This window comes from Capra hircus, chromosome 13 (genome assembly GCF_001704415.2).
Source record: "Capra hircus breed San Clemente chromosome 13, ASM170441v1, whole genome shotgun sequence".
Lineage (NCBI taxonomy): Eukaryota > Metazoa > Chordata > Mammalia > Artiodactyla > Bovidae > Capra > Capra hircus.
In genome coordinates this window covers 28807555-28835215 of record NC_030820.1, presented here as the reverse complement: position 1 = coordinate 28835215, position 27661 = coordinate 28807555, and the positions used below count along the sequence as shown (strand labels likewise).

General features: G+C 39.3%; 1 protein-coding gene across 5 annotated transcripts; it reads right to left on the bottom strand.

Moving 5' to 3' along the window:
* On the bottom strand, positions 1485–27514 carry HSPA14 (heat shock protein family A (Hsp70) member 14). 5 transcript variants are annotated; one of them, XM_013968498.2, is made up of 16 exons: positions 26051–26068; positions 25896–25978; positions 23102–23826; positions 22121–22619; positions 17428–17476; positions 17194–17299; positions 16177–16267; positions 15113–15217; positions 13899–14060; positions 12153–12308; positions 10252–10354; positions 5174–5386; positions 4599–4772; positions 3998–4099; positions 2549–2619; positions 1485–1689 (listed from the first exon to the last, which is right to left on the bottom strand). In XM_013968498.2, the coding sequence occupies exons 3-16, from the start codon at positions 23658–23660 to the stop codon at positions 1611–1613; spliced, it is 2469 nt and encodes an 822-aa protein (XP_013823952.1). In that variant the 5' UTR covers positions 23661–23826; positions 25896–25978; positions 26051–26068; the 3' UTR covers positions 1485–1610. The 5 variants fall into 5 exon arrangements, with proteins under 5 accessions (XP_013823952.1, XP_013823956.1, XP_013823951.1 ...); XM_013968502.2 differs by lacking the exons at positions 22121–22619; positions 23102–23826 and adding an exon at positions 27232–27425 and having other exon boundaries at positions 26051–26131; XM_013968497.2 differs by lacking the exon at positions 26051–26068 and having other exon boundaries at positions 23102–23901.

The window sequence follows — 27661 nt, the reverse complement described above, 5'->3', positions numbered from 1 at the left end:
ACGCTCCCATTATAGTGAGAAACGGCCGCAGACAACATGTACACGACTGAGTGGGGCTATATTCTAATAAAACTGTTATCGACAAAAACAGGTGTAGGGTAGGACAGACTCATTGCCAATAGTTTGCCAACCCCTGGTCTAAACAGCTAATTATAGCTACAAAATAAAATCCTACAGCACTTTTCCAAAGCATAACTGAAAGCAGATGTAGCAGTTCAACTAGTTTAGCTGGTATTTTCCTAAATTCTAGAAACACTTAATAGCTTATATATAATCATTTCATTTCAAAATCTTTTAAAAAGTTTTATTTATTTATTTATGGCTGCACTGAGTCCTCGCTGTTGCTCATGGACTCTAGACTGTGGGCTCACTAGTTGTGATGTATGGGATTAGTTGCTCTGTGGCATGTGGGATCTTCCCAGACCAAGGGTAGAACCCGTGTCCCCTGCATTGACAGGAGGATTCTTAATCCCTGGAAGATCAGGGAAGTCCTTATTTCAAAGTTTTTAAAACTGGGGACAAGATAATAAAAGATAACTAAGTACTTAGCCTTTAATCAAAGGACAGACCTTTGAGGCTGCCTCTTTGTGGACTTATTAGACTCATATCTGAATCTTCCTTGGTGCTTCTGTCTATAATTTGATGCAGAATAATAGATTTAAGTTTAGTTTCTCCATTTAAGAAATAGAAGATTACTGTCATCTGTCTCCATAAAAATCAATGGTAATAATAAATCACATTTCAAAGTCTTGAACAGGTGAAAAAACAGCAGAGTTTTAAAATTTTACTGGGTGAAGATATTTCCCCTTCTCAAGTCCACTGGGAACAAAGGAAAGAAACGAGTGGAAAATTCTCCCTTGGTAATGAATCTAGAGTCTGATGCACATGGCTCACCTTCAAGCTCTCTCTTCAACACAGGCAGATTAGTTGTCTTGTTTTACTAAGAGAAAAAGCTTCTTCCTTAGTATCCGCCTAAGTATTCTCAATGCACTAGTCAGCATTTTCTGGTGAACAGAAAGTGGCTAGGCTTTTCTTCAAAATAAAAAAAAAAACTTTCAACTTCAAATGAAAACATGCTTGTCAGAGGGAAAAAAACCAACCTTAAGATAATTATGCAAGTGCACCCCATGTATCTCCCTCCACTGTTAAGAGTCTGGCGTTCAGTTGTCCATTCTTCTCTCTACATGTGTCACATGTGGATTTATAAACAATTGTGTGTTTTTTTAAGCAAAAATGGTATCTTACTTTGCACATGGCTCTATGGTTTCTTTAACATCAAAGACTTTTAAACTGTTCTTAGCTGATTAATAAGAATTTCTTAAAATTAGAAATTATAAAGACAAAAAACATTTTAAACTGCAACATTAAATTTCTGGTAAAGTTTCCTTCAAGTCACTTGATTTTATTCTAAGTAGGTTCATGATAGAGAAAGTTCCTTGTATTTCCCACTAATAATGGAAATCTTAAGTGGAAAACAACAAAAATAAGTTTGCAACAATAACCAATATACTATAGTTTAATAGAAACATAGATCATACAGGTAATTTGAAAAGTATTTTAATATAAACATTACATTTTAGATTTAAAAAATTCATGGTTCCTCTAAAATACTAAGATGCCACCTCTATAGTAATTGCCTCACATTTTCCAGTTTCTTGATCTGTGCACGTCACGTGTAAAGATCCATCCCTATGCAAACAAAAAATAGTAACACTTCATAAGCTCAATTTATAAAAGCAGAAAGTTCGTAAGAAACTACTTGAGGACACTGACTAAATAAGAGATCATTTTACCTTTTGAAAGAAGAGTATTAAGAAATAAATAACTGAAACACAACTTCAAGCCTTACATTTAGAATCATATGCCATACTTGGGTAGTTGTTCTTTAAAAATCTCCTTCTGTGTCACTATGATGAAGGTTGTATTCCTTGAGAACTCATGATGATAAAGACCTTGAGTTAAAAACTTTATGCAAGTTCAAGATACAACGAGTTGTTTTCAGTCCCGGGCCATGATAGATCTACCCTAATGAATTCTACATTCTGGCTAAATATGATTTATGGAATAAACTAACCTTAATATTGATTTGGAAATGATTTACTTGTAAGACACAGTATTATGGATGGACTACTGTTAAAGAAATGATAACAGCTGAATTTAATTTGTAGTATATGTCCTATAGATTTCCTGTTGAAATACTGAAATAAACTTACCCGTTCATAGGACAAAAATCAATTACGTAAACCTTAGGAAATCATACTTAAAGTCGATAAATATTATGTCTCAAACTTGCATGGACCAATTTTTTAGGTTGACTACACCCATAATAATAAAAGAAGTCACAAAAAATTCAGAATGATAATGACTTGAGATATACTTTTCTTGGTAAATACAGTTAATTTTACAGGGAAAATCTAAGTTACTGATAAGATCTTTATAAGCTTTTAATAAATGATTTTCTCAAGAGTTACAACAGATGAATCAATTGAAAAAAAGGCAGAATCTCAAAGCCAATTTTCTTAACATCAGAAGTACATTAATTTTTTACCTTTTCATAGTAAGAACAGCTAATATATCACGTAGTCCATTTTCTTTTTTATCTAAATCTTGAAGCACTACCTGTTTAGGCAAAAATAATACAAAGATGATTCAGTATTTTGACATTAATAAATTGATGCATCGATTATTCCAATGGACTAAATCTTATTCATTAATGAAAAAACCTTTTAAAACAGGGCTATTTTCAGTTCTTTTACCATTTATCATAATTCAGAGCATAGAATTAAGCTCTCTTAACTGACACATCTCCTCTAAAAGGAGGGCATGGAAGATAACTAATATTATTTGTCCCTCCTAAATGTCATGTCCTAGATTAAAATGATACTGTTTGTCTCAGAAAATAAAGACTGTTTTTCTTTTTGGTGATTACACTATTACAGTAATGCGTACATTACATTTTGGCAAGCCTTTTATATATACTTTAAAAAATTCAAATATTTTAAATGCACTTGAAAAAACCATTTAAAAGAAATACATGTCAAATTCTTTTGTACTACTACTACTATTTTGTACTACTACTACTACTATGATTACATTTGTAAGTAAGAATTATTAATGGATTTACTATAAAATTACTTGGTTTCCTAAAGAAAGGCATACCAACAGAATAAGTTTGAAAGTGACTTTTCAGATTTTGCCAACATGAAATTTTACGACCTTAGGTAAACACCAAGTTTACTCATTTGTAAACTGAGGTAGTTAGAAGAGATGGAATCTGTAGAAGATTCTCTTCCAAATTCAGTATTATGTGACTAGTTTTTTCCTTTCCAGCATCTGGTAGCTGCAGAGTCTCCAAGTAGTGTGTCCGGAGAAAATGTGAGAAATGCACTGATTTAAGAGATGAATACTAGACTTCCATCTGAGTTTAGAGCCTGGCGCACAGCAAAGTACTTTTACAGTGATACACTGCAGAAGCATATGGAGGAGCTTTGAAGCCTTTACTAGCTTGAAGGAGCCCAGGCAAGAATACTGGAGTAGGTTGCCATTTCCTACTCCAGGGGATCTTCCCAACCCAGGTGTCTTGTGTCTCTGGCACTGGCAGGCAGATTCTTTACCACTGTGCCACTTGGGGAGTCCATTATTTCTTGGGCATATTTCTAAGCAAATTACATGGCTCCATATGATACATTTTAAAGGTTGTAGAGGACCATATCATATGATCTAAGCATGTGGTATTTGAAAAAGCAAACTTATCCTATGTCAGAGGCAGCATGGTGCAATGGCAAGAGCGTGGGCTCAGGAGTAAAACCAACCTGAGGATAAATCTCAGCTCAGTCAAGCACAAGGTATTTACTATCATGAGCCTGTTTCTTAATCACCTATAAAATGCACACAACAATGTCTATCTCATAGCACTTGGGACTATGTTTGTAAATTGCCTGGTAGAGCACACTTGGCATTTAGCAAACAAATAAATGTCATTTCCCCTGCCACTGACCTGATTGTCAAGGAGGGTAGAGAGCACAAAGAGAAGCAGTAGAAACACAACTGTACTTCGTTTTCGTTTTCCTCTTTCAAATTGAAATAGCTTGTTTCTTCTCTTTCCAAAATGAATAAGTACAATTAATCCATTCATAACAATGTGTTAATCCCAGTGAAGAAACATTCATGTCTCATTCCCTGTTCTAGTCCCAAAGCCTGTAAAGGTGAACCCACTGGGGTTGGCTGGGGGAGGAGAGGAAAGCTCATTCCAGAAGTAACTGTCTGAGGGATCCTAAGAATTTCTAAACAAGGCAAAGAGGGGAATAAATGACTGGTTGAAAAACAGATTGTATTTTTGGGGGGTCTAAAGAAAGAACAAAGCACACATGATGGAATCCCACAAGAAGGAAATAAAAAATGAAAATTTTTTGTACAGATTACCTGTTCAAATTAGCATATAATCATTTCAGCCTGTCTAAATAAGTTTTGTTTTAAAAAAAAAGTGTTAAATGTCCTATATGCACAGTTTATGAATTAATGTTAAACAGAGCCTAAACCAGAAGGAAAAGCTAAACGGTTTCATGTGATTAATTCATAGTATAATCTGATATATTCACCTGTGCAAACTTGTTTTCTACTTTTGCAGAGTTTTTCCCCTCAGACTCATAGAGTTCAAGACACACTGAGGATATACTTCCAGGAGCCTGTAATGTGTGTTGTCTTCGAGCTGGCAAAGGAGTCCCTGATGGAAACAGTACTTTGAAGCTGTTGGCTCCTGATTCATCAACTCCCTAATAAGCAGGAAAATAATATGCACATCCTTTGAAGTCATTGCAATGAGAAAAAATCACTCCTATTAGAAATGACGATATGGTCCTTGTTGATAATCTCAACACTATAAAGCAGCAAAGAGAAAAAAATGGAACCGATCCTTAATCCCAACCCACTTTAAAAATAAATTGAAACATACACTTCTCAACCTGTATTAGAAGCTTATGATTAAAACGATAATTAAGAAATTAACAGGTTAATATCAACTGAAAGAATATCAGAAACTCATTACAAGTAAAATTATAAACCTAAATTTAAAATTTTTACCAGTACGAGGTTTTATTTTAAAAACCATATGTATGTAAACCTGTGGCAATAACTTTATACTATGTATGGAAAAGTAAAGATAAGCTAAACATACCTTAACTAAAATATCCTTGGCTGAACACTCTATCTCAAGAGCATCTTCCACGGAAAGGCTTTCTTTCCCAATAAGGATTCCTGCTTCTATAGCCGCACCAATAGGGATGACCTCATCAGGAGGAATGGAATTGAGAAGCTCAACAGCTGGGAAAAGGTCTCTAATCATCTGCTGTAGCCTTGGGATTCGAGAAGACCCTCCACAAAGGACAACCTAGAAAATAAAAACAATTTTCAGTTTTTTACTTTTAGAACAATAATTGTTTCTCAAAATTAGATGTAACAGGCCATCTTCATCACATGGTAAAATATAAGAAGCCCTATTTTAGCATATTATTTTAAACTTACCATATAAAATATACACATATAAACATGCATTTAGTACACTGTTAATATTTAACATATTTTTTACTTATAATGACAAAGTTTAAAATGACGAAAGAGTAAAGAAAGAGCCCTGGTTATGGAGGCCGAGTATCTGAGTTCCAGTCCTGGCTCTATCACTTACATGCCAGCATTACTTGAGGGAAAGTCCTTACCCTCTCTGGAAACCTTTTATTGGGTTGGCCACAACGTTCATTCGGGTTTTTCCATAACAGCTTATGAAAAGGAACTTTTTGGCCGACCCTACAGTTTCCTCATCTGTAAATGGAGAGCCAATTTCCTGATTTTGCCAGGATTAAATGTTTCAGTGAATATTGCCAGGATTAAATGTTTCAGTGAATATAAAGCCCATCATTTTCTCCCTCTAGCCCTGTAAGAGGATTATACATCCCCACCCACAGCCACTGCCCAGACACTGCAACCTCTCATTTTATTTCTCTGCTCCATACTCAGAACTGGCCATGGGTCTAGCTTTGGCCAGGTGAATGTGAATATACTGGAGTACAACATATCTAAGCAGAAGTTTTAAAAGCCCTGCATGTTCTGCCATCTCCTTTCCTCTTTCCCTTCCTCCACGAGAGCTGCTCCTTTAGCCTGGGTTGTGGAATGAGAAGCACACAGAAAAATGCCAAAGCAGTTGACACACGGCCACCTTCAGCTGCTCATGTGGAACACAAGCAAGAAAAAACTGTTCACTACAGAAAACCAGTGAGACTTGGGGGTTGTTCATTACTGTCATAAGGTCAACAAACTACAGAGACAAGACTATATTTTTATATTCTCAAAAGCTTGTATTTCAGAAGTGTCTAGCAGGAAGCTGCTGCATAGCACAGGGAGCTCAGCTCAGTGCTCAGTCACGTCCTAAAGGGGTGGGGAGGCGATAAACGTATACATACAGCTAATCCACTTTACTGTACAGCAGAACTAACACAACTTTGTAAAGCAATTATACACCAAAAAAAAAAAAAATCCTTAATTCTAAGAATCTACTTGATCTTTAGTCAAGCAATTGAGGATTGTACCATTTGTGATATCTAATGTCAGGGTTGTACGACCAGTTAATGAAGGAAGAGAACTCACATGAACTGATCATCTATGGTACATCACACCCTGTGCCATACATGGTTTTCATTTAATCTTCACAACAACCCTATAAAATAAGTTATAATACTTAACTGAAAGTTAAATATTATCACCCTCCTAGTAAGAAGAGACAAGACAGTAAGGCTCAGGAAATTAAGTGATTGGTCTATTCTGGAACTATTAGCACTGTGAGCTTTCCAGTTCAGCTGGATCTGTCTCGAAACTCACTCCCTTCCCACCACTGCCTTGTACCATATATACCATGCGCTTTCATCTTTATAAGCCACACTTCTACTCACGTACCACAATGCATAGCATATGTATGCCAAAAAAAAAAAAAAACAAACCCAACTGAACTAAAACCTCTACAGACAAAAGAATGCAACTTTCATGTTACAACATACACAAAAATAGTGAAAATAAAAAACTTTCAAACTACAGCAAATTAAAAGACAACAGTAATAAATATTTGTCAAACACTTGAACAAAGATGGAATTGGTAAATTCAGAAGCAGGTGAATTGAGAGTAACAGAACAACAGATTTAAATAGATCAAGAAATGAAACCTCAGTGTGTCAAACACCCATCCTCCCTAATAGAACCAAAATTCAATAGTAAACTGCATGCTTCAAAAGAAGGTTGCAGTAAATAGCAGTTAATTTTCTGATTATACAGAGCATTTATACAAATAAATTTTAAAAATCCATAAGATTTGACTAAACAAAGAATATGAAATATTTACACATAAGGAAATACAAAATTAAACATTTACTAACATTGATAATTCCAATCCCAAAGAAAGGCAATGCAAAAGAATGCTCAAACTACCGCACAATTGCACTCATCTCACATGCTAGTAAAGTAATGCTCAAAATTCTCCAAGCCAGGCTTCAGCAATACATGAAGTGTGAACTTCCTGACGTTCAAGCTGGTTTTAGAAAAGGCAGAGGAACCAGAGATCAAATGGCCAACATCCGCTGGATCACGGAAAAAGCAAGAGAGTTCCAGAAAAACATCTAGTTCTGCTTTATTGACTATGTCAAAGCCTTTGACTGTGTGGATCACAATAAACTGTGAAAAATTCTGAAAGAAATGGGAATACCAGACCTCCTGACCTGCCTCTTGAGAAATCTGCATGCAGGTCAGGAAGCAACAGTTAGAACTGGACATGGAACAACAGAGTGGTTCCAAATTGGAAAAGGAGTACGTCAAGGCTGTATATTGTCACCCTGCTTATTTAACTTATATGCAGAGTACATCATGAGAAACGCTGGACTGGAAGAAACACAAGCAGGAATAAAGATTGCCGGGAGAAATATCAATAACCTCAGATATGCAGATGACACCACCCTTATGGCAGAAAGTGAAGAGGAACTAAAAAGCCTCTTGATGAAAGTGAAAGAAGAGAGTGAAAAAGTTGGCTTAAAGCTCAACATTCAGAAAACGAAGATCATGGCATCTGGTCCCATCACTTCATGGGAAATAGATGGGGAAACAGTGTCAGACTATTTTTTGGGGCTCCGAAATCACTGCAGATGGTGACTGCAGCCATGAAATTAAAAGAGACTTACTCCTTGGAAGAAAAGTTATGACCAACCTAGATAGCATATTCAAAAGCAGAGACATTACTTTGCCGACTAAGGTCTGTCTAGTCAAGGCTATGGTTTTTCCTGTGGTCATGTATGGATGTGAGAGTTGGACTGTGAAGAAGGCTGAGCACTGAAGAATTGATGCTTTTGAACTGTGGTGTTGGAGAAGACTCTTGAGAGTCCCTTGGACTGCAAGGAGATCCAACCAGTCCATTCTGAAGGAGATCAGCCCTGGGATTTCTTCTGGGATTTCTTTGGAAGGAATGATGCTAAAGCTGAAACTCCAGTACTTTGGCCACTTCATGCGAAGAGTTGACTCATTGGAAAAGACTCTGATGCTGGGAGGGATTGGGGGCAGGAGGAGAAGGGGACGACAGAGGATGAGATGGCTGGATGGCATCACTGACTCGATGGACATGAGTCTGGGTGAGCTCTAGGAGTTGGTGATGGACAGGGAGGCCTGGCGTGCTGAGATTCATGGGGTTGCAAAGAGTCGGACATGACTGAGCAACTGAACTGAACTGAACATTGATAACACGTTTTCAAAGAATCCTATAATAGTCGATAAAATACAGAATAAAAACCTCTCTCTTCAACTACTTAATGGAAAATTTATCTTTAAATGATAAAACTCAGTGTCAGCAATGTTATACTAAAATGTCTGTTCTCATACACTGCTGATGAAAGTATGAGTTAATTCAGCTCTTTTGAAAAGTAACTGAAGGTAAAAATAGGCTTCTGCTATTTATATTCTTTGACTCAATATTTTTATTATAGAAACCTATCCCAAAGAATAATCTTAAATATAGGAAGAGATGGGCATCACTTTTCTGGCGAGGGGAAGACCTGATCTAGGAGTTCAAAAGAACAATGAAATAACCTATGGTGCTCTTCCTTTTCTAGGATATTAACAGCCTATTTAAAATTATTTCTTAAATTTTTATTTACTTATTTAGGCTGTGCTGCGTCTTTGCTGCTGCATGCACTTTCCTCTAGTTGCGGACAGCGGGGCTACTCTCTTGTTGTGGAGCACAGGCTCCAGGGTGCACTGGCTACACAGCTGTGATTCCAGGGCTCTAGAGCACAGGCTCAGTAGTTGTGGTGCACGGGTGTACTTGCTCAGTGGCAGATGGGATCTTCCAACCCAAGGATTGAACCCGTCTCCTGATTTGGCAGGCATATTCTTTACCACTGAGCCACTGAGGAAGGCCAAGAGTCTATTTAAAATTGTGTTGATGAAGACTATATAGTAATATGGACAAAGAAATTGGTTATAATATTGTATAAGGAACATAAAATTCAAAATTGTGCAACAAATTTGACAAGTTTATTATAAAGTAAGACACTGGTCCTATTTTCTGAGTTTTCTTATATGAAGATTCCTTTATCAACAACAATGAAAAAATCTATATATATTGTAAAATAGTAGAAATAATCTTGGGAAAAAAACTACAAACCAGCTGGAATATTTCTGAAAGTCTCTAAATCTTTTCTTATGCAAGCAAATATGCAATATTTCTCAGCAAATAGAGAGGAGTCTGTTCTACTGGTTAAAAGCAGAATTGGGAACCACACTGAGTTAAATCCTGGTTCTACCACTAGCCACATGGTAACCATGAAGCTACTTATACCTCTGTACCTCTGCGCCTCCAATTATAAAATGGAGGTAAATAATATCACCTACTTCATAGAGGTTACTAGTTAAGATACAGCAAGTTAATTCATGTAAAACACTCAGAAACAGTGCCTGACACCTAAGAAACACTCTAATATTTGTCGGTTTTTGCTTATATACAAAAAATACACTGAAAAGGAATTTTAATCTTTTTTGCTAATAAACACACAGAACTGTGAGTTCATTAGAGCCATTAATCAAAATTTTATCAATTTCCTTATTTCCTAATGTAAGGTAAGAAAATATTTACATGTATAAAAATACTCTTTCAATAACAAGGGGCCATTTCTTAAATTTCCAGTCAAAAACTATTCCTACCATAAATAAAAAAAATACAAAAGTTATTACCTTGTTGATATCATCTGCTGTAAATCCACTTTGTTCTAAGACTTCTCTGATTGCTTCTATACATTTATTAAAAAGTGGAGAACACAGAAGTTCAAATCTTGCTCTATAAAAACATAAACACAGAGGAGACAGCAGAAATAAGTTAAGCAAGACATCTTTTTCTTGTAAAGAGTAATGTCAAAACCTACTGTGATAGTTCTCTTAAGGGTAGGTTTATGATCAGAACAGGATATTAAAACACTCAGCAGAGCAATATCATGGGAGGAAAAAGTCTAGGTTATTCATCTACAAATGTATATAATATTAAATTCACATAGAAAAATTATACCCATAGCCTGCCTATTGTAAGCTGTCAAGAAACCTAAAAATAAATTCTCAGTGTATGGGATTTCTACCAATAAATCTATTTTTATGTTTTAAAGTTTTAAAAAACTGTTTCTCACTACTTTTCTTTATGGTCTGAGCCTCTGCTGCATTTAAGTTTGGTTATTTTGCACCCCCTGAGAAGTCTGAATGCTAGCAAATAAAATGACAAATTCTATTTCCTTCTTAATAACTGATATGAATAAGCAAACATTTACTGAGTACTTGGACAAACGTAGTACTAAGTTAAATATTCTGGAAACAGAAAAAATATAAAGACTCTCTTGCCCACAAGAGATTAAAATTCAATGGAACAACTTTCTTTTAGGTTGTAGCTTGAAATCTCTTAAAATATCTAGAGAACTTTCTGGAGCCACTGGCCACTTGAGACTACTGAGCACTTAACTCCAGCTAATGCTACTGAGGAACTGAATTTTTAATGTTATTTACCTATTTAATTATAAAAATTGTAAATAGCTACTGGTGGCAGTGCTGACCTGAAATCGAGAAAAACCCAGGGAGAAAGAGGGAGCAAGCTACAAGGGCCAGACAAAGAGATAAATTTAACCAAACAGAGTGAGTAGAAAGCCTAAAAATAATGTAATACTGTATTCTGGATATTCACTATGCTTCTAAGTCACCTGTTAGCTTGTTGGGAGGTTTAAATAGTGCTAACTCATGGTAGCTATTAGTATGGTGAGTAATACACAACACACAATGAGAGTACAGTGGCCTCCCCTACCCATTCCTGGGTGGACGTGCCATCATTTGTAACCAATGTTTTGGATTATGGAAAAGATATGAGCATTAAAAATAATTTTATGCACATTAAACCTGTGTTTACTAAATGTCACAAAAGCTACTAAAATTTAAAATGTTGCCAATGGATGACAAAGCAAATAAAACCAAGACAGAGATCAATCCTCAGAGTAAGGTGATAGGTAATTAGCACGAACTCGGGAGTCAAACTAGCTGGGTTTCCATCCCAGGTCTGTCACTTACTAGCTGGATAACCTTGGGCAAGAAATGAAACCTCCTGTGTAAAGTAAGGAAAACAACAGCACTTACCTCATTAGGTTGTTATGAGAATTTGCGAGTTAATACATAAGAAAGAACTTAGAATACAGCCTGCCACACAGGCGTAACAATGCAATAGTAAACAACCACTGATGCACGTGGAAGCCCCACAAAGAACTAGGGACTATACAAGCGGGACTGCTAGTCCAGAAAGGAAACTTACAAATCTCAAACTTTCAAGTCTCCCCTCATCATTCTTTCAAAGGCCTGGGATGCTCCTGTCACACACTGCTCCTGGTAGGTTTAACATAACAGGGCAGTCATCACTGACATGATTGCTTTGGGAACAGTCATTTAGTCTGACAAGAGCTGAAAACCCTGGAAGTAGAGACAGAAAAGCTCTCCTTTTATAGTGGGCTAAAAACCTCAAGTGAGAAAATGAAAAATCTGAAGTGAGAAAATTACACCTAAATGTGAATACATTTGGAACTTTTTGAATTTTTTTCGAAATGCAGTTTTACCTGGACACGTTGCAGTCAAAATCCTGACCTTCATACAATGAGTCAAGGAAGCAATTGGCGCTTCCCAAGGTTGACAAAGAATGTTTTGCAGTGTCAGCACCGTTCATTAGCTTCATCATGGCGCGGGCATTTCCTCTCACATCATGTCTGAAGGACCTAAACAAGAAATACAGTCTTTGAAGTTTAAAAATTACTAGGTCATTTAGAATTTATTGTAACTAAAATCTGGATAATCCCCATTAGGATAATTGCAAGCTCATGAATCAGGGACTTCCCTGGCGTCCAGTGGTTAAGACTCTGTGCTTCCACTGCAGGGGGTGCAGGTTCCATCCCTGGTTGGGAAGATCCTGGATGCTATGCCATATGGCCAGTAAAAAAATAAATAAATAAGCTCAAGAATCAATATTAATACCAGATTTTATTTTTTCAGAATATATAAGGAAAGAGAATTTGAAGAGGGGTCTCAGGAAAAATGAATAACCAATATCCTTAAGACTCTGAATTGCTGGATTGTTTAACCACAGTTATGGACTGCTTTGAAGAAGTACAGGAACCATCATCTTTTTGCAGATGAGACAAAAGGACGTTGAAGGAGATTCATGCAACTGGGTCAAGTCTCATACTTCACCCTTTACAACCGTAGCATGATTCTTGTTGAATGGCATAGAATTATCTGTCCAGCATTAAAAAAAAAAACCAAAAACTAAAAGTGCTTCTTCAAAGAAATTTGAAACATATAAAATATGTAAAATTACAGTTCTTCTACCTCCAGGGTGAGTTAACTATTAAAACTGCTCACTATGTGGTGACTGATGGCTCTGCTTTTAAACATGTTTAAAACCCATAATAAAATTAACAGTGCCCTTCCTTGAGTGGGAGGGACTTCCCTTGACGTTGAGCTGGTAAAGAGTCTGCCTGCAATGCAGGAGACCTGGGTTCAATCCCTGGGTTGGGAAGATCCCCTGGAGAAGTGAAAGGCTACCCACTCCAATATTCAGGCCTGGAGAATTCCATGGACTGTATAATCCATGGGGTCGCAAAGACTCAAACATGACTGAATGACTTTTACTTTCTTTCACTTTCCTTGAGTTGGAACACCTTTATAACAAAAAGCAGCATAGGTCTTTACCGAACAAATGAGAAATTACCACTTTTTCAGGACTTTTTTTTAACCCAATGTAGTCAAACTGATGAAAACACTACTTTTTAGAGCAGTGATATCCCAAATATAACCTTTATATAGTTGACTCATGATGTGTCAAACAGGATTAGAATTTTAAATGGAATAATTGCATCCAGCAACAAAACTAAAATATTCCTTGTGGTAATAGATACCCCATAAGACTGGTCCACTGAAATCTAACTACAACGTAATCTTTTACACCTGTAAAAACTGTTCAGAAGGTAGTGAAGCCTTACTGCCTTTACCCTCCTTCACCCAAACATAAAAGCAACCACTGACAAATTAGGAAGTTGAACTTGAGATCCAAGTTCATGCAGTTCAGTGTCTGGTGGTCCCTTACACTGAGTGGAAACTCTAAGTATACTGCACTAGGCAGCTGGGTCTCTGCTTTCGCCTGTTTGCCAGGACAGGTTTTATAATTTCAGACATGAAAATATCCAGTTCCGTGGAAAAGCCATGCCCTCCTTTGAAAGGACAATTTCAAATAAATTGGGTAAAAAAAATTAAACCTGAAGCTAAATTTCAGGTTTATCATCAAACATATCAAGTCCATTAATACTTACCTCTGAAACTCAGAGGCTAGGTACTGTGCTAAGGTTTCTGTGAAGTGGGTACCTCCAATGTTATTATCAGTGTTTGTTGAAAGAACACGGTATATTCCACTGTTAACTTCCATGACACTGATAGATAAGGATGTTCCTCCAAGTTTGAACACCAAAATGTTGCTAAAAAAAAACCACGAGTAAGTTATGAGAGAATCATAGTATTGTAAAGCCAATTTTGATTTCTTAAACTAAGAAGTCATTTAGTTTAACCCCTGTAAATCACAAATGAGGAAACTGAAGCTCTTATGGGAAAAATTGAGTTGTCCATGGTTATTGCTTAGGAATGAATCGAGTCTAGAAACCAGATCTTCTGATTTTAAGTCAAAGCCCATTTTTATTTAATCCTGCTGGTAAAATTATATTCTTTCTCACTAACTGGAGTTCAAGACACTAACTTTTCACAAAGTAAATAAAAAAGAGATTTGCAATTAAAGTCAGTCTAAGAGCATTAAATATAGAAACTTTGTTAATACTCTTAGTTACTACTGCAATGCCCATGTTCTACAAAAGTTAAAACATATGCAAAACTAGGCATTAATTTCCTATGAATCAAAATCCAAAATTTCTGATATTCTGTATTTTAGATTACTTAAATTCCTAGTGATTTATATTAGTTTCTTTGTGAGATATGAACGAAAAGATACAATTAGGGAAAATTAACACATCTGAATTGACATCCCTAAAGTTGCATAATGTGTCAGATCTATTAGGACCAGTTTTACAATTAAATTAGGAGTACATTTTACTATTTCATTATCAAATGAAATCTTAAATTCCCATGCTGGCTTTTCTGTTATCTCCTGCCATGAAAGTCCTCACTTTTTCTAAGCATGTTTAATATTCGAATTGGTAGTAAACTTCACAGTGCCCTACAGCTTCAGCTGTAACTTGGCTGGCTTATAAACTGCAAATCTTCCTTCACTAAAGGGACAAAGTGTTAGATGATAAGAGAAGGGCAGAAGGGCGCAACCTTCCCTCCTGTTGTATCTGTTCTCTGCTTTCTAGGACATCTTTCTCATCTATTTGAAAAACTTTGGGTGAGAATTTTGATGTCTTTCCACCTATAAAAGCTTAGAATGACTGCATTATATAACAATCTCTATTCAAATAATTGCTATCATCTAAAATGTTTTCTGCACTGAAAAACTTAAAGCTGAAAATATGGTTTTTACCTTTTTCCAGTGGGGGAGTCTTGTCCAATTCCATAAGCCAAAAGAGCTGCAGATGGTTCATGGATTAACCGCAAAACATTAAACCCAGCAGCTCGGGCTGCTTCCCTGTGGACAATGTGCTTTTAATAAATTTGGTATCACATGTTCAAGTCTGCATTTTTAGAAATGCTCTGCTAAAGATTTTATGCAATAGCAAATAAGATTTCACAAGCAGAACATGAAGGGTAATGATCTTTTAGAAGCAAGATAACAAAACACAAGAAATAGACCTAAGTCTTGAAGTGTAGAGATCAATTTCTCTTTAAAATAATAATGTTCAGAGTCTATTTTCTTGACAAAGAAGATAACATGTGCCCATATTAAGGAAAAGAAAGCTCTCCAAATGCTTGAGCTTACAAATCTCAGAAAGAGACTAGGACATATTTTATACTTCATTTCAGAGTTAATACAATACATATTTATAATATAATACATTTCCAATTTCTTTACTTTAGGTTCACAGCTTTAACATTCCACAAGTACAAGTAAACAAAGCAATTCTGTGGCCCAGAAGCAACTCAGATGTTCAGCAAAGCCCTGCAGGGAACTCTATCCACAGAGCAAAAGACTGGGTGCTTGCCAATTACATTTGCATAACAACTTATGAAAACGAGATACAATTTTTTGTTTAGATGTTTATCTAGGTTAAAAAAAACACTCAAATATTTTCTAAAATTGCTTATTTTTATACAATTCCTACATAAGCCTTAATTACAATACACTAAGGCAAACTGATTCACAAATGTCAACTTAATCTGGTCATCAAATGTTTCCAATCAAAATAGCAAGGAAGATATTAATACATGCAGTTTCAGGTTCTTTTGACACTTCATAAAATATAGAAAATATTAATGATTATTACCATGCTTTTACCACAGGATTTACATATATAAATATATACATGATTTACAAACAACATTTTGTGTAAGTTATTTTCACATAGAATTTTACCTTTTACTATACAGCAATGTTGTGAAATTTATATTTCCTTTAAGTTAAGAGAAACTTCTTCATATTATACTTACCCAAGAGCACTTTTTTGCTTTTCTCCAAAATCAAATGGAACAGTAATGACTACATCATTGGCATCTGAGCCCAAGACAGAATGTGCCGTTTCTGTATATGAAAAAACAGTTTTTAAGTTCATGACACTTCATGTGGTAATCATGTCATGCCATGCATAGGTCAAATCATTACACCATACCCTAGTCACATAGTGCTGTACGTTAATTATAGCTCAATAAAACTAGAAGAAAAACATAAATTCTGACAGTACACAAAAACGTCAAGTGATACTGAGGTTTATTCATTTGTGCCAAAGATCTTTTTATTATAAAGATTTTCCCAATTTGTGAGGCTGTCCCACCCCACTGATCTCCTTCTCTTGTTCTCTTAAACTGTGCACTACTTTCTATGGTTTTGGTATAGTTTGTGGACATGTGACTAGGTACTTTCTAAAGCGTGTAGTTCTCAGGCTTCCAAATTTCAACCACCTCCCAAATGAGATGGGCTCCACTGAGAATGGGCTTCTGATGCACAAAGGTGCAAACTAACTACCATAAAAAGCTACCCTCCATCCCAATTACTTTCATCACAGATTCCAGAGCTGAAGTAAGCCTCATCAACAATCTACTCCAGAAGTCCTCAAGTTGTTGCACAGGAGGCTGCTCAGCTCCAAGCTTTTGCCTGAAGTGATAAAGCCAGACCTACCTAATCTGCTTAAACACTGCGGAGATTGTAGTATCTTGAGGGAGACATAATAATTCACTTTTCACCAGCTTACTGGCCACTTTGTCTTCAGAAGTTTTGAAAAATCTGATTTGGCCCCATCCATTTACATTTCTTCTGGGGAAACCACAGTCAAGGAAAAAAGTCATCTAATCAAGGCCACATGGCCAGTTAGGAGGCCAGTCAGGTCTAGCATAATTTAGGCCTTCTCACTGCACATCTGCTCAATCACCCTGCTTTGCTCCAGATCAAAAAACACCTCCAGCTTTTTTAAAAGGTCAACTTTTAAAAAGATCTTTTCCTTTGCTCAATACCTTTCATTTTACTAAATATCAGTCTGGCAACATCTTCTGGGCTGACAAATTTCTTTTCTTCTCCAGTATCTATTTCATATCGTAACTTCCCATTTTTTTCAATGACCTATGAAAGAAGTGTGTTAAAATAAGAAATGACTTTAACAAAATACAAAGTTTCAAATCAATATAACTGGGTCACGACCTTGGCAATTACTCTGTGTAACAGGGAAGTAATAATAGAAGCATACTCACTAAACATTTACTTTCCGTGATGTATTTCTGAGACTGAGGATCGTCAGAGCTGTCCATAGAGACAAATATAAATATTTATATCATCATCATTGATACATAAGTTTTAAAGATTATATTCTTCAAACCAAAAAATATAAAAATATAATTACAGTTAATTCCATGAAAGCGTCTTCACATTTGAAAGTAAATAACTTACTTGTTCTGATCTTACTATCAATAGATGTTATACATTTGAGAATATTTTCATAGTATCAATTACTTTAAGTCCTATAGTATCATATCTTTGATCATATCTCAGAGCCAAACCACTGAGATTAGAAAGGACAAAAGGAGGTAAAACCTCAAACCAGAATACCTAACACCATCTTTGTTGCTTGGTTTCTGAACATGAATCAATGTCTGAAACCTGAAAGCACTGAGCAAAAGTAAGAATATTATTATATGTAAAAGGACAGAGTACTATAAGTAGATAGATACTGTCCTATACAAAGTAGGTACTCAAGAAATGTGTATGGCAAGGAAAAAAACTAAGACAAAGGGTGTTATGTTGCTCAAAATGGTAATATGAATGCAGACTATAAAACGTTTCCACTGGATCTTCCCAGCACTTAAGCAGGGTTAGTTTGGCAGGCAGTATTCAGAAGAAACAGATTTATAGACAGTCAACAACTTACAAGCTGATAAGGGGAAGAGTCAGTACTTGATCCCAGGTCTTCTCTATCAGGCTAGGTAGACTGCCTTGCAGTGAAGACAGTGAACAACTAAGGGACTTTTGCCTTGAGCAGGGATAAAAGTCTGATTCATGGCTTAATTTCATCTAGAAATGAAGATAAGGTCAATCCTTCCACTTAACCCTTCTTGCAAGGGACTGCAGCTATTCTGTCCAGAGACCAGTCTTAAAACTGTTTAGTAGGAGGCGATGAAAATTAACAGTGGCTCTTCACTGAAGGGTTACCGAACATGAGGGCCCTAATCTGTGTAAACAAGGGGGAAATGAAAGGGGCTTAAAATGGGGTTAATTTGGCTTAGAACTTTGTTGGCAATACTTATAGATTCCTCCTATCACCTCCACTATCACAGGTAAGCAGTCTGTCTGACGTCACCTGGCTAATTAATAGCACAACTGGCTGGAATCCAGATCTTTCATATAAAGTTTACTATTCTCTCCACTAACTCCTCCCCTCTTGTCTAAACCCAGTATTTATACCGTATCCTAGACAAATATTTTAAGGATAAGAAAAAAAAGACTAAGTGTGCCTATGGTAACTTTTTTCCCCATCAATGCTGTAATGTTGGCCTGACACGTAGTGGTTCAGTTGCTTTTAGAACAGAAGTCAACCAGGATGATTTCTCTCAGTATGTTATCCATCACTCAGATAATTTGCCAGAAAAGGGTATTTTAATGGCTTTAAATGGAATTTAATGAACTCTTAGAAATGGCAGTTTTGGACCCGATAGGATTAATGGGATTTAAAGAACTTTTAGAAATGGAAAATTCTTTCTCAACTGAGGGTCTTGTTCATTTGAAGACAGAAAGCACATGTAGTTCTGAAGGTCTCAGAGAGGTAAGGTCCTGGAGGTTAGCCAGTGGATAAGCAGAAAGCAGAGGATGGAGATGATGGATAAATGTTCACAGCAGCGCCAGAAAGTAGTGGACTGACCCACATCTGTGTACAGATAGCAACTTTATTTGTCCACACCAGGATCAAGTCACTTCACAGAGAGACAGAGGATGGTGGAAGGCTGGTATACACAGCACCACGTACTTTGCAGGCTTCAGGAGGCAGAGCATCACTCCTACCAGGGTACCCTGGCCTTCTTCCTCCTCTTTCTTGAAGGGCCCCTTGTAATAGGCAGATCCTCGCCCCACACTAACATGCTACTGGGCTTGTTCCCCCCACCGTCCCAGCAAAGAGCCTGTTACAGCCATCTGTCCACTGGGTCCTCATGCAGCTCCTATGAGGTAGCTGGGATGGCCTCCCACTGCAGAGGGGAGGGGCCTGAGGTACAGAACGGTGAAGTGACCTGCTTGTGGACGGATGGGGAGTCCCGGCTGGGCCTAGAGTTCAGGCACAATATCTGGGCCTGTTTTCCTCCAGTCTCCCCTTATTACAACTTCCTCCTCTTAACAGGCTTTGGCCTGTTATTCTGTTGACTTCTTTAAGATCGTTCCCTTCAGTTTTATTCCCACCTTCAAGTTACTTCACCATCAGGTCTGCACACTGCTGCCTCTAAAGTTCAACTTGACCTTCATGCTTTAGCACTTCTCTTATCTCCAATAAATCCCTGCTGGAGTACTTTGCTACCATTAAGTGATTAACAGAGTATGGGCCTAACTCTTTCAAGTACTTCCTTAATTTTTCAGAAAATCTAACTATCTACAGTAGTGTTATCCAGTTGCAACTGAAATGGATCCCTCTATATAAGGGCCTAAAACAACACGGAAGAAAAAAAAAAATGATCTCCATTTCCAGGCCTTTTTAAAGCAAGGAATCTATGTCTGGGTGTGGAGTTAATAGAAGTCCACGAGAAGTCATAAAAATCAATACTGTAGAATCTTTCCTTAAAATACAACTGTTAGCAGTGTTTCAAACATACATTAATATGCTGCTGTGACTGGAAACATGACAATCAAAATTTCACTTTGTCTTCTGTTATGCTATTCATCTAATTTTCTGGAAGGTACAAGAAAAGCCATCTGGTACAAACTTCTCTTTAGAGATGAAGAAACTGAGGCACAAAAAATGACAAGTGATTTGCTCAATGTAACAAAGCGTGACAGCATCAGAACCAGGAGTTCTAACTCGATTCCAGTGTAGTCTACCTCACACCTCCTCCATAATCACTCGTTCACCAGAGCAAGCTTGCCTGCCTGCCATCTGTTCCTGGTTCCAGGGATGTTCCCACTGTAGTTTGGACCATTTCTCCACCTAACAGTATTTCCAGCATTTAGGTAAGCGACCGAGCTGCAAAATACAAAACAAAACCTCTCCCAACAGGCCTGTACTTTTTATTTCACTCTCTAGATTACAGGAGGGCTTCCATGGTTCCAGCGATAAAGAATCTGCCTGCAATGCAGGAGACACAGGTTTGATTCCTGGATCAGGAAGATCATTGGAGAAGGAATGGCAACCCACTCCAGTATTCTTGCCTGGATAATCCCATGGAAAGAGGACCCTGGCGGGCTACAGTCCCTGGGGTCACAAGAGTCAGACACGAGTCAAGAGACTAAACCACCACCACTAGATTATAGGAAAGCTTTTTAAATTCCAAGTATGCTTTTTATATTTCCTGAAATAACTCATGTCTCTTACGTCTCCTGCATCAGCAGGCAGGTCCTTTACTACTGAGCCACCTGGGAAGCCCAAATAACCACTAAGAGCTTTAAGTTAGGTTAATGATGGTCAGTTATGGCTTCCCTTCTAAAATAAGTTGGAAGCCTGGCTCAATACCATCTTATCTCCTCTAGGAAATGTGTGTGTTTCAGAGAGAAAAGGGGATGTACCTGTGAAGGGCTGGTGCTTTTAAAAAGAGCTATCTGTTGCAGGCTGTCCTTATTCCTACCACCCTCAATTGTTACCAAAGCTATTCTCTTCTAATATATGCCATTAACAAGGTGAACTTTTGTCTACACTTTGTGAGAAAAAGTGACTTTGCAGAGTTTCCTAGAAGAAACATTTTCTCAGTCTTGCCTTTTGCAACATTCTAGACAGAAAACAAAGACACAGAGAACAAAATTAGCTACAAGTATTTGGGAAGCTTATTATAATCCAAATTGTTTCCATGATGTCCAAATGACAAACCAAACCTAAATATATATAATTATGAATATAAGGAAACCTAAACATGGAATGCAAAGAATTTACTTATAGGGAGTATTTTATGATCGCCAATTTCTCATCAAGGATTATCAACATGAACCAAAACACACGATTGTGGCTTCCTACCAGTTCTGAATCATATCCATAGAGATAAGAGACTAAGGACAAGTAAAATGGAGGGAAAGATGGTTTGACTATTAAGTGCTTGCTAGTAGTTATGTCACAGACACAGCAAATATAAAAAGGGACCAATACATGTTGTGTCTACATTAGCCTAATGAACTACAGAGAGGTTTTAAGAAATGAAGATTGTAAACTCCAGGAAGAAGTCAAGTTAAACTAGTAGAGATTTAAGCAATGAGGTCATGGTGTACAACCCTAATTCTGTATCTTGTCAACTATTGTGCCTCACCCCAGCCTTCTCTCAGCCAAGGTCATATGCTTTAATAACTTACATGTGTATAGTGCTTTAAACCCTTTCACATCTATTTCAGCCATCTGATCCTCACAACAACCCTGTGAGGTAGGCAGGTTTAGCAGCTGAGGAAGCTGGTGTAGAGAGGTAAACTAAAGTGCCTCCCATCAGCGACGAAGTCAGGGCTAGCCAGCTCTGTGGACTTGGCTGCATCCTTTTTCTACTGGGCCACCCCTTGCATTTCTAAAGGGTCTTTCAACTAGCGGAGACACCTGGGAGCAGCCATGAGCACATATGTTCCTACCACTCCACATTAACTGTCCATCCACTCTTTTTTGTCTGAGGACATGGAAAAGGAGCCAGGGTATCAGGAGGCATCGGTTGGACCCAGGCTCTGCCAGTGTAGGAAATACACCCTTGCATGATCAGCTCCTAACTTTTGGTGTTTGAAATTAACCTCTGAAGCAACTTTTCAAGTCCTAGCTGGAAAGCCCCAGTTGCCTCTTCCACTGCCGTGGCCAAGCGTCTGACCGCGACCACCGCATCCCTGCGGAGCTCGTTGGCAGTGTCCTGCTGAGCGCTGGCCTCCTCGCCAATGGCAATCAGCCGATCCAGTTTTTCTTGCTCCCGCTTTGAAAGTTCTCGTGCCAACCTCCTGTTTTCTGCCAGCTCGGCTGCAATAGTCCTGGCCACTGACCGCCTTCTTCGCCGGGCCCACCTGGGAGGGGGCTCACTGGTCAAAGGTCTATCCCCACCAGAAACAAAAGGAGCCCTGGAGGAGGAGGCTGGAGGCCGCTGTGCGGAGGCCACCCCATGAGTGTTTCGGCTGGAGCTGGAGCAGGGGCTGGGCTCACCGGACACAGCCAGTCTGGTCATGGGGATGCTCTGACAGGGGGCAGCTGCACCTCTGAAAAGGTGATGGGAGCTGCTGTAGCTGGGGGTCCCTTGAGAGCACCCTGAAAAACAAAGCAACAATGTTGCAGAGAGGACATTCCTGCTATGGGAATGCTTGGAGCCAGCCGCAGAGTTGAGAGACAAGGACAAAACCAAGGCATCTCTCTGCAGGGGGTGGGGAAGAATTCATTTTCTCATGTGGATATTTTGGTCTGCTATAATAATATGTCCAAAACTTCCCCCTCTGCCTTCCATGGTGCTATCCAAGCCTTTCTACAGCCACAAGTTCCTAAGTCCCCATTATAAATAATGCCCAAACTAGTTTTGTTCTAAAGAGTACTTTGAGGTTTAAAAGAGTTCTAATATCATACGTACCTAGGGTTACAGCTTTTAAAAAATCTGGAGCCCTTTCTCTCACCATTAGGTTTAAACGAGAGGGCAGGGGCTGAAACAGCGACTATGCTGAAGAGGTCACCATTCAAACACACACTGATGAGAACCAAGTGACTCTGGGACCCCGACCCTTCACACGCTTGGGGGTTACCTGCACCCGAGGATTCATCCCAGGAGTCCTCGAGGTCACTGGTTTCTGGCATCTGGTCACTGACCCTCAGCTGACAATCATCTGATTCCTTCACTGTTTTCAAAATAGGCTGATGCTCTGCTGCCTGAGTCCTTTTTGCTCCCAGAATGTTGGTCCCCTCCTCCCCTGGCGTGTCAGGGGCCGCTAAATTCAGGTCACTGTGCTTGGCCCAAGCAGCGTCCTCCATTAAGTTGTCTGCATCAGTCACTATCTGATTTCGGAGAAGCTGATCCAAAGTATCATAAAAGGGACAGTGTGGTGGGTCGCCCATACTTGTGGCGTGGGCCACATAGGCCTTTAAATATAATGCCTTCAGGACTTTGAACTTGGAGCGGCACTGACGCTCGGTGCGGCGAAAGCCTTCCTGCTGCATCCGCTTGGACACGGCCTGATAGACATCTGCGTTGTGATGCACAGTCTGCAGGCGCTGAATGTATTCTGCCTCGCCTAGTATGGAGAGAAGCGTTCGTGTCTCTTGTCTGGACCACCGGATGCCCGCACTGCTATTGGAAGTGGCCATGGCGGACTGGGAAAAAAGGCTAGCTGGAGGAGGCTCCTGGGCAGGAGGGTGCCGACCTGAAGGTGTGAGGAGTTTCTGTGTGCTCCAGTCTATCTCCAGGAGCCGGCCGCTTCTTCCCTCTCTGGGCTAATTGCTGAGAAGCCAGGTCGGAGGACCGCATTTCTGGCTGGAAGGCCACAGGGGAATCAAAGTTACAGGAACGGTGTAAGGATAATTGTGGCAGTAAGTTAAGCGGTGCTACCTGTAAGTAGGTTGCAAAGAGAAAGGATGCCAGGGTTGAGAAAAGCCCAACTCTGGGAGTTCGCTCAGGATGCGGACCAAGGGCTACAAAGGGCCTTACTGGCTTGGCAACAAGGGGACTGGCTTCTCCACAAAAGGCAGGATGCTTCCAAGGCTGAGACCTGGAACCACCGTGTATCTGTAAAAATCACCATTGTCTTGTAAGTAGATAGACCAACAGGGGCGGGGATGCCTGGATCCTGAGGCACATCACTCTGGAGAAGGGATAGCAGGACAGCAGTGCAGTAATACGTGTCTGCTGCGGCTCACTCCTCACTAACCTCGGCCTGGGTGGTACGCTATGCTATCTATGTATTACCCATCTGACTGTCACCACTGCACGCCTTTGTTAAAAGGTAACTTCCAGGGCAAGAAAAGCAAGCTAAAGTTGTTCTCACTAATACAAAGCTTTTTGCATAATATGGCAGAAGACATCCACATCTTTATCTCCACCACCTGCCCCCAAATATCAAGAAAACCCAAAAAGGGCTCCCAAAGAGATGCACCTATAGAACTATTCTGAATTTTGACAGTGTCAATGCCAGTACCCTGGTTGTGATAGTGTAGTATAGTTTTTTCAAGATGTTTCCAGTTGGGAGAAAATGGTTAATCCAGAAATAGATTGGATCTCTCTGTATTATTTCTTGCAACAATGTAAATCTATCATTATCTCAAAATAAAAAAGTTTAATTATAAAAAACATTGTTGGCTGCTTACTTCCTGCCATTGTTTTTTCAGTTTACAATTTGAAAAATTTTGACAGCAACTCAGTTTATTTTCAATATGCTCAGTACTAAGTTTAGTCAACAGATAAATGGATATGGGAGTGTATGTATCTTCACAACAATTTGAATTCTCTCCAAAACACTACAGTTTTTGACTTAATCACAGATATTCTAAAGAAAAAAAATGAGCATCAAGTTCAACTTATCTAAATATAGGTAAAAGATAGTAAAAAAATAAAAAAATTTGTATGTATAAAATATATATATAAATTTAATCCATGACTTCCCAAACCTAAAAACAACACAAGGAAATTTCTACTTAAATTCTCACCTGAATAAGGTAGAAAGGAAAGAACCTGACGTTAAGAATTAGGCGTCCTGGACCACAGTCCTGTAGAGTTCACCCCACTAAACTAATTTAGGGACACTGTAACTTCTGCGTGCTTTGACTTTCTTATCCAGAAATGAGGAGGTATAAAATCTGCCGTACCAATCTTACAGGGATTTCTTTGGATTAAATAATAGATGTGAAAGCACTTTGAAAATTTAAAAACACTATATTACATATTAAAACTCCAATGAAAACAAAAACCCATAATTTATAAGTATAATTTGAGGTAATCTATAATTTGAGGAGACAGAAGTCTGGGGAAGCAGGCCTCTTTTATCTTTTAATTAAAGTTATAGCAGATGATTAACCTGATTCTTAAGACATTAATTAAGCTGTTTTCCCTAATGATTAAATGTGTAAGCCAACTGGAAAAGTTAGTTCCCAGAAAGTGTCACAAAGAGATCTGAAGAAGAAAATCAATAGCTTCTACATAAATATTCACCAATTACAATCGACTTCACAAAATTCAACTATAGTGCAAAGAAATCTTCAAATTCCCACTCAATCTCCCAGTTTAAAAAGAGTACTGTAAAAACGTGTTAAGTTCAAACTGCCACCTCTGAATGACACAAATTATCAAAACTAAATGCACACTAGCATCTACCAATACTAACAGACCTGTAAGTGAGAAGCAAATGTCTCCGTGAATTCCATCTTTCAGAAAATTCAGCACTAATATCAAAAGATAACAGCCTACTGGGGAATTCTGTGAAATGACTCAGTCACTAAACACAGCGAAAAACACACTGGTGTTTCTAGTTTCATTTCAAATTATGCTTACATTCAAATTATAAACATGTTTTTTGTTACCATAGGTCAAAGTATTATTTTACTCCATACCTTCTGCCAAGGATCTGCTTGACTTTCATTACTGTGTTTGAAATATTCCTTATTCTACTTTGTTTTGCTGCCAATCCAACAACCTGAAAAAGAGCAATCTATTAAATATGTCATTTTATACTTATTTCAAGGTACAAAAATGAGGAGAATGGTACCTCTTCATGTTTTGAGTAAGCAACAATGGCTGGAGTAACTCTGTCGCCTGCATCATTTGCAACCACATCAGCCCGGCCATCCTAGAGGTAAACACACAACTGTATTAGTTATTCTGAAATGAAATACATAGTCTCCTTAGATACATTCAGACATATGTGGAGCCCTGTGACTGACATATACATGGAAACAAAAACTGCTTTACTGTATTTCCTAGATCTTAAGAAGACCAGACTTCTACAACCAGCTGCCTCTTTTCAGTCTGTTCTGCATAGCTGATAACAGAAAAGACGTAATAATAACCTCTCCATATAAAATAACGTGTTAATACATTAACCTTTCTATCCCTTCTCCTTTTCCCTGTAAACGCTCATCCTTCTTCTCTCTTTTTACATATGATGAATTAGCAACAATCCTTCGGCCTTTCCTTACAAATCATTTGACGTTTAACCGTGAGACGAGTATCAGGGCTGTCCCTTATTATTGTTCCTTCCGCCTCCCCACAGACGAGAAGAAGCCCTAAACTCCTAGTCACACACTCATTTCCAGAAAGGACAAGTGAATAGAGCACACACCATCAACTAGCTTCCTACGCTTCTCGGGATTAACAGGTCCAGTTCCAGATCGCGGCCACCTTGCTCCTTCTTGGCAAACGTCCAGAAACCTCCGGGTACCAGACGCTCGGGTCTCCCATCCCGGCCTCCTGCGTCCATGAGGTCCCCAGGTCCGCCTTCCTCCTCTAGGCTTGCAGCGCCCAGGACGTGGCCGGGTCCGTCCCCACCCCCGGGGGGGACTCCAGCTCCCAGCGTGTCCCTGGGTCCTCCCCCCAAACCCCCGGGGCCTCAAGCGCCCAGGACGTTCCCGGGTCCGCCCCCGCCCCGGGGCCTCCGGCGCCCAGAAAGTCCCTGGGTCCGCCCCTGGGCTTGGAGGCCTTCGGAACACAGGATGTCGTCCGGTCCTCCTGCGCCCAGGATGTGCTGGGTCCGCAGCTGCCTTTCCTGAGGGCCGCGGGGGAAGAGGCCGAGTCCGCCCAGCCCTTAGCCCCAAGACTTCCTCGCAGAATCGCCTCTTCGTGCGACGTCCCTAGGCCGGCGACACGCCGTTCACAACCCCGCAGACCAAAGGACTTGGCCTCGTACCCAAAGGACGCTGCACCCGCAACCCAGCTCCCCGAGGCCCTCACCTTATAGACGGCCACACAAGCTGATGTGCAGCCCAGGTGAACCCCGATGGCCGCCATGAGGCGGCAGAGACGCCGACAACACTAACGGGTGGTTTCCCAGCAGCAACAGCGCCGGGCCGCAGCACAGCCCCATCAGGCACCGCGGAGACTTCACGTTCCCGTCCACCCACTGCGCCCCGGCCCTCGCCGAGGCCGCCCGCGTCGCCGCCAATCAGCGTGAAGGTCCCGCCTTTTCTGTCGCGCAGTCGGCGATTAGCTATTGTGAGTCTCTCCCCGCCGGAGCAGCACCGCTTGAGCGATATTGCGCACGCGCAGATCGGGGATGGGTAACGAAACGGCTCCTTCGTCCCACCCCTTTTTCCTGAGAGCCAATGGAAACTCACGGTTGAGTTGCGTCATTTGTCCTAGCAACTTCGGGTAGATTCATTGT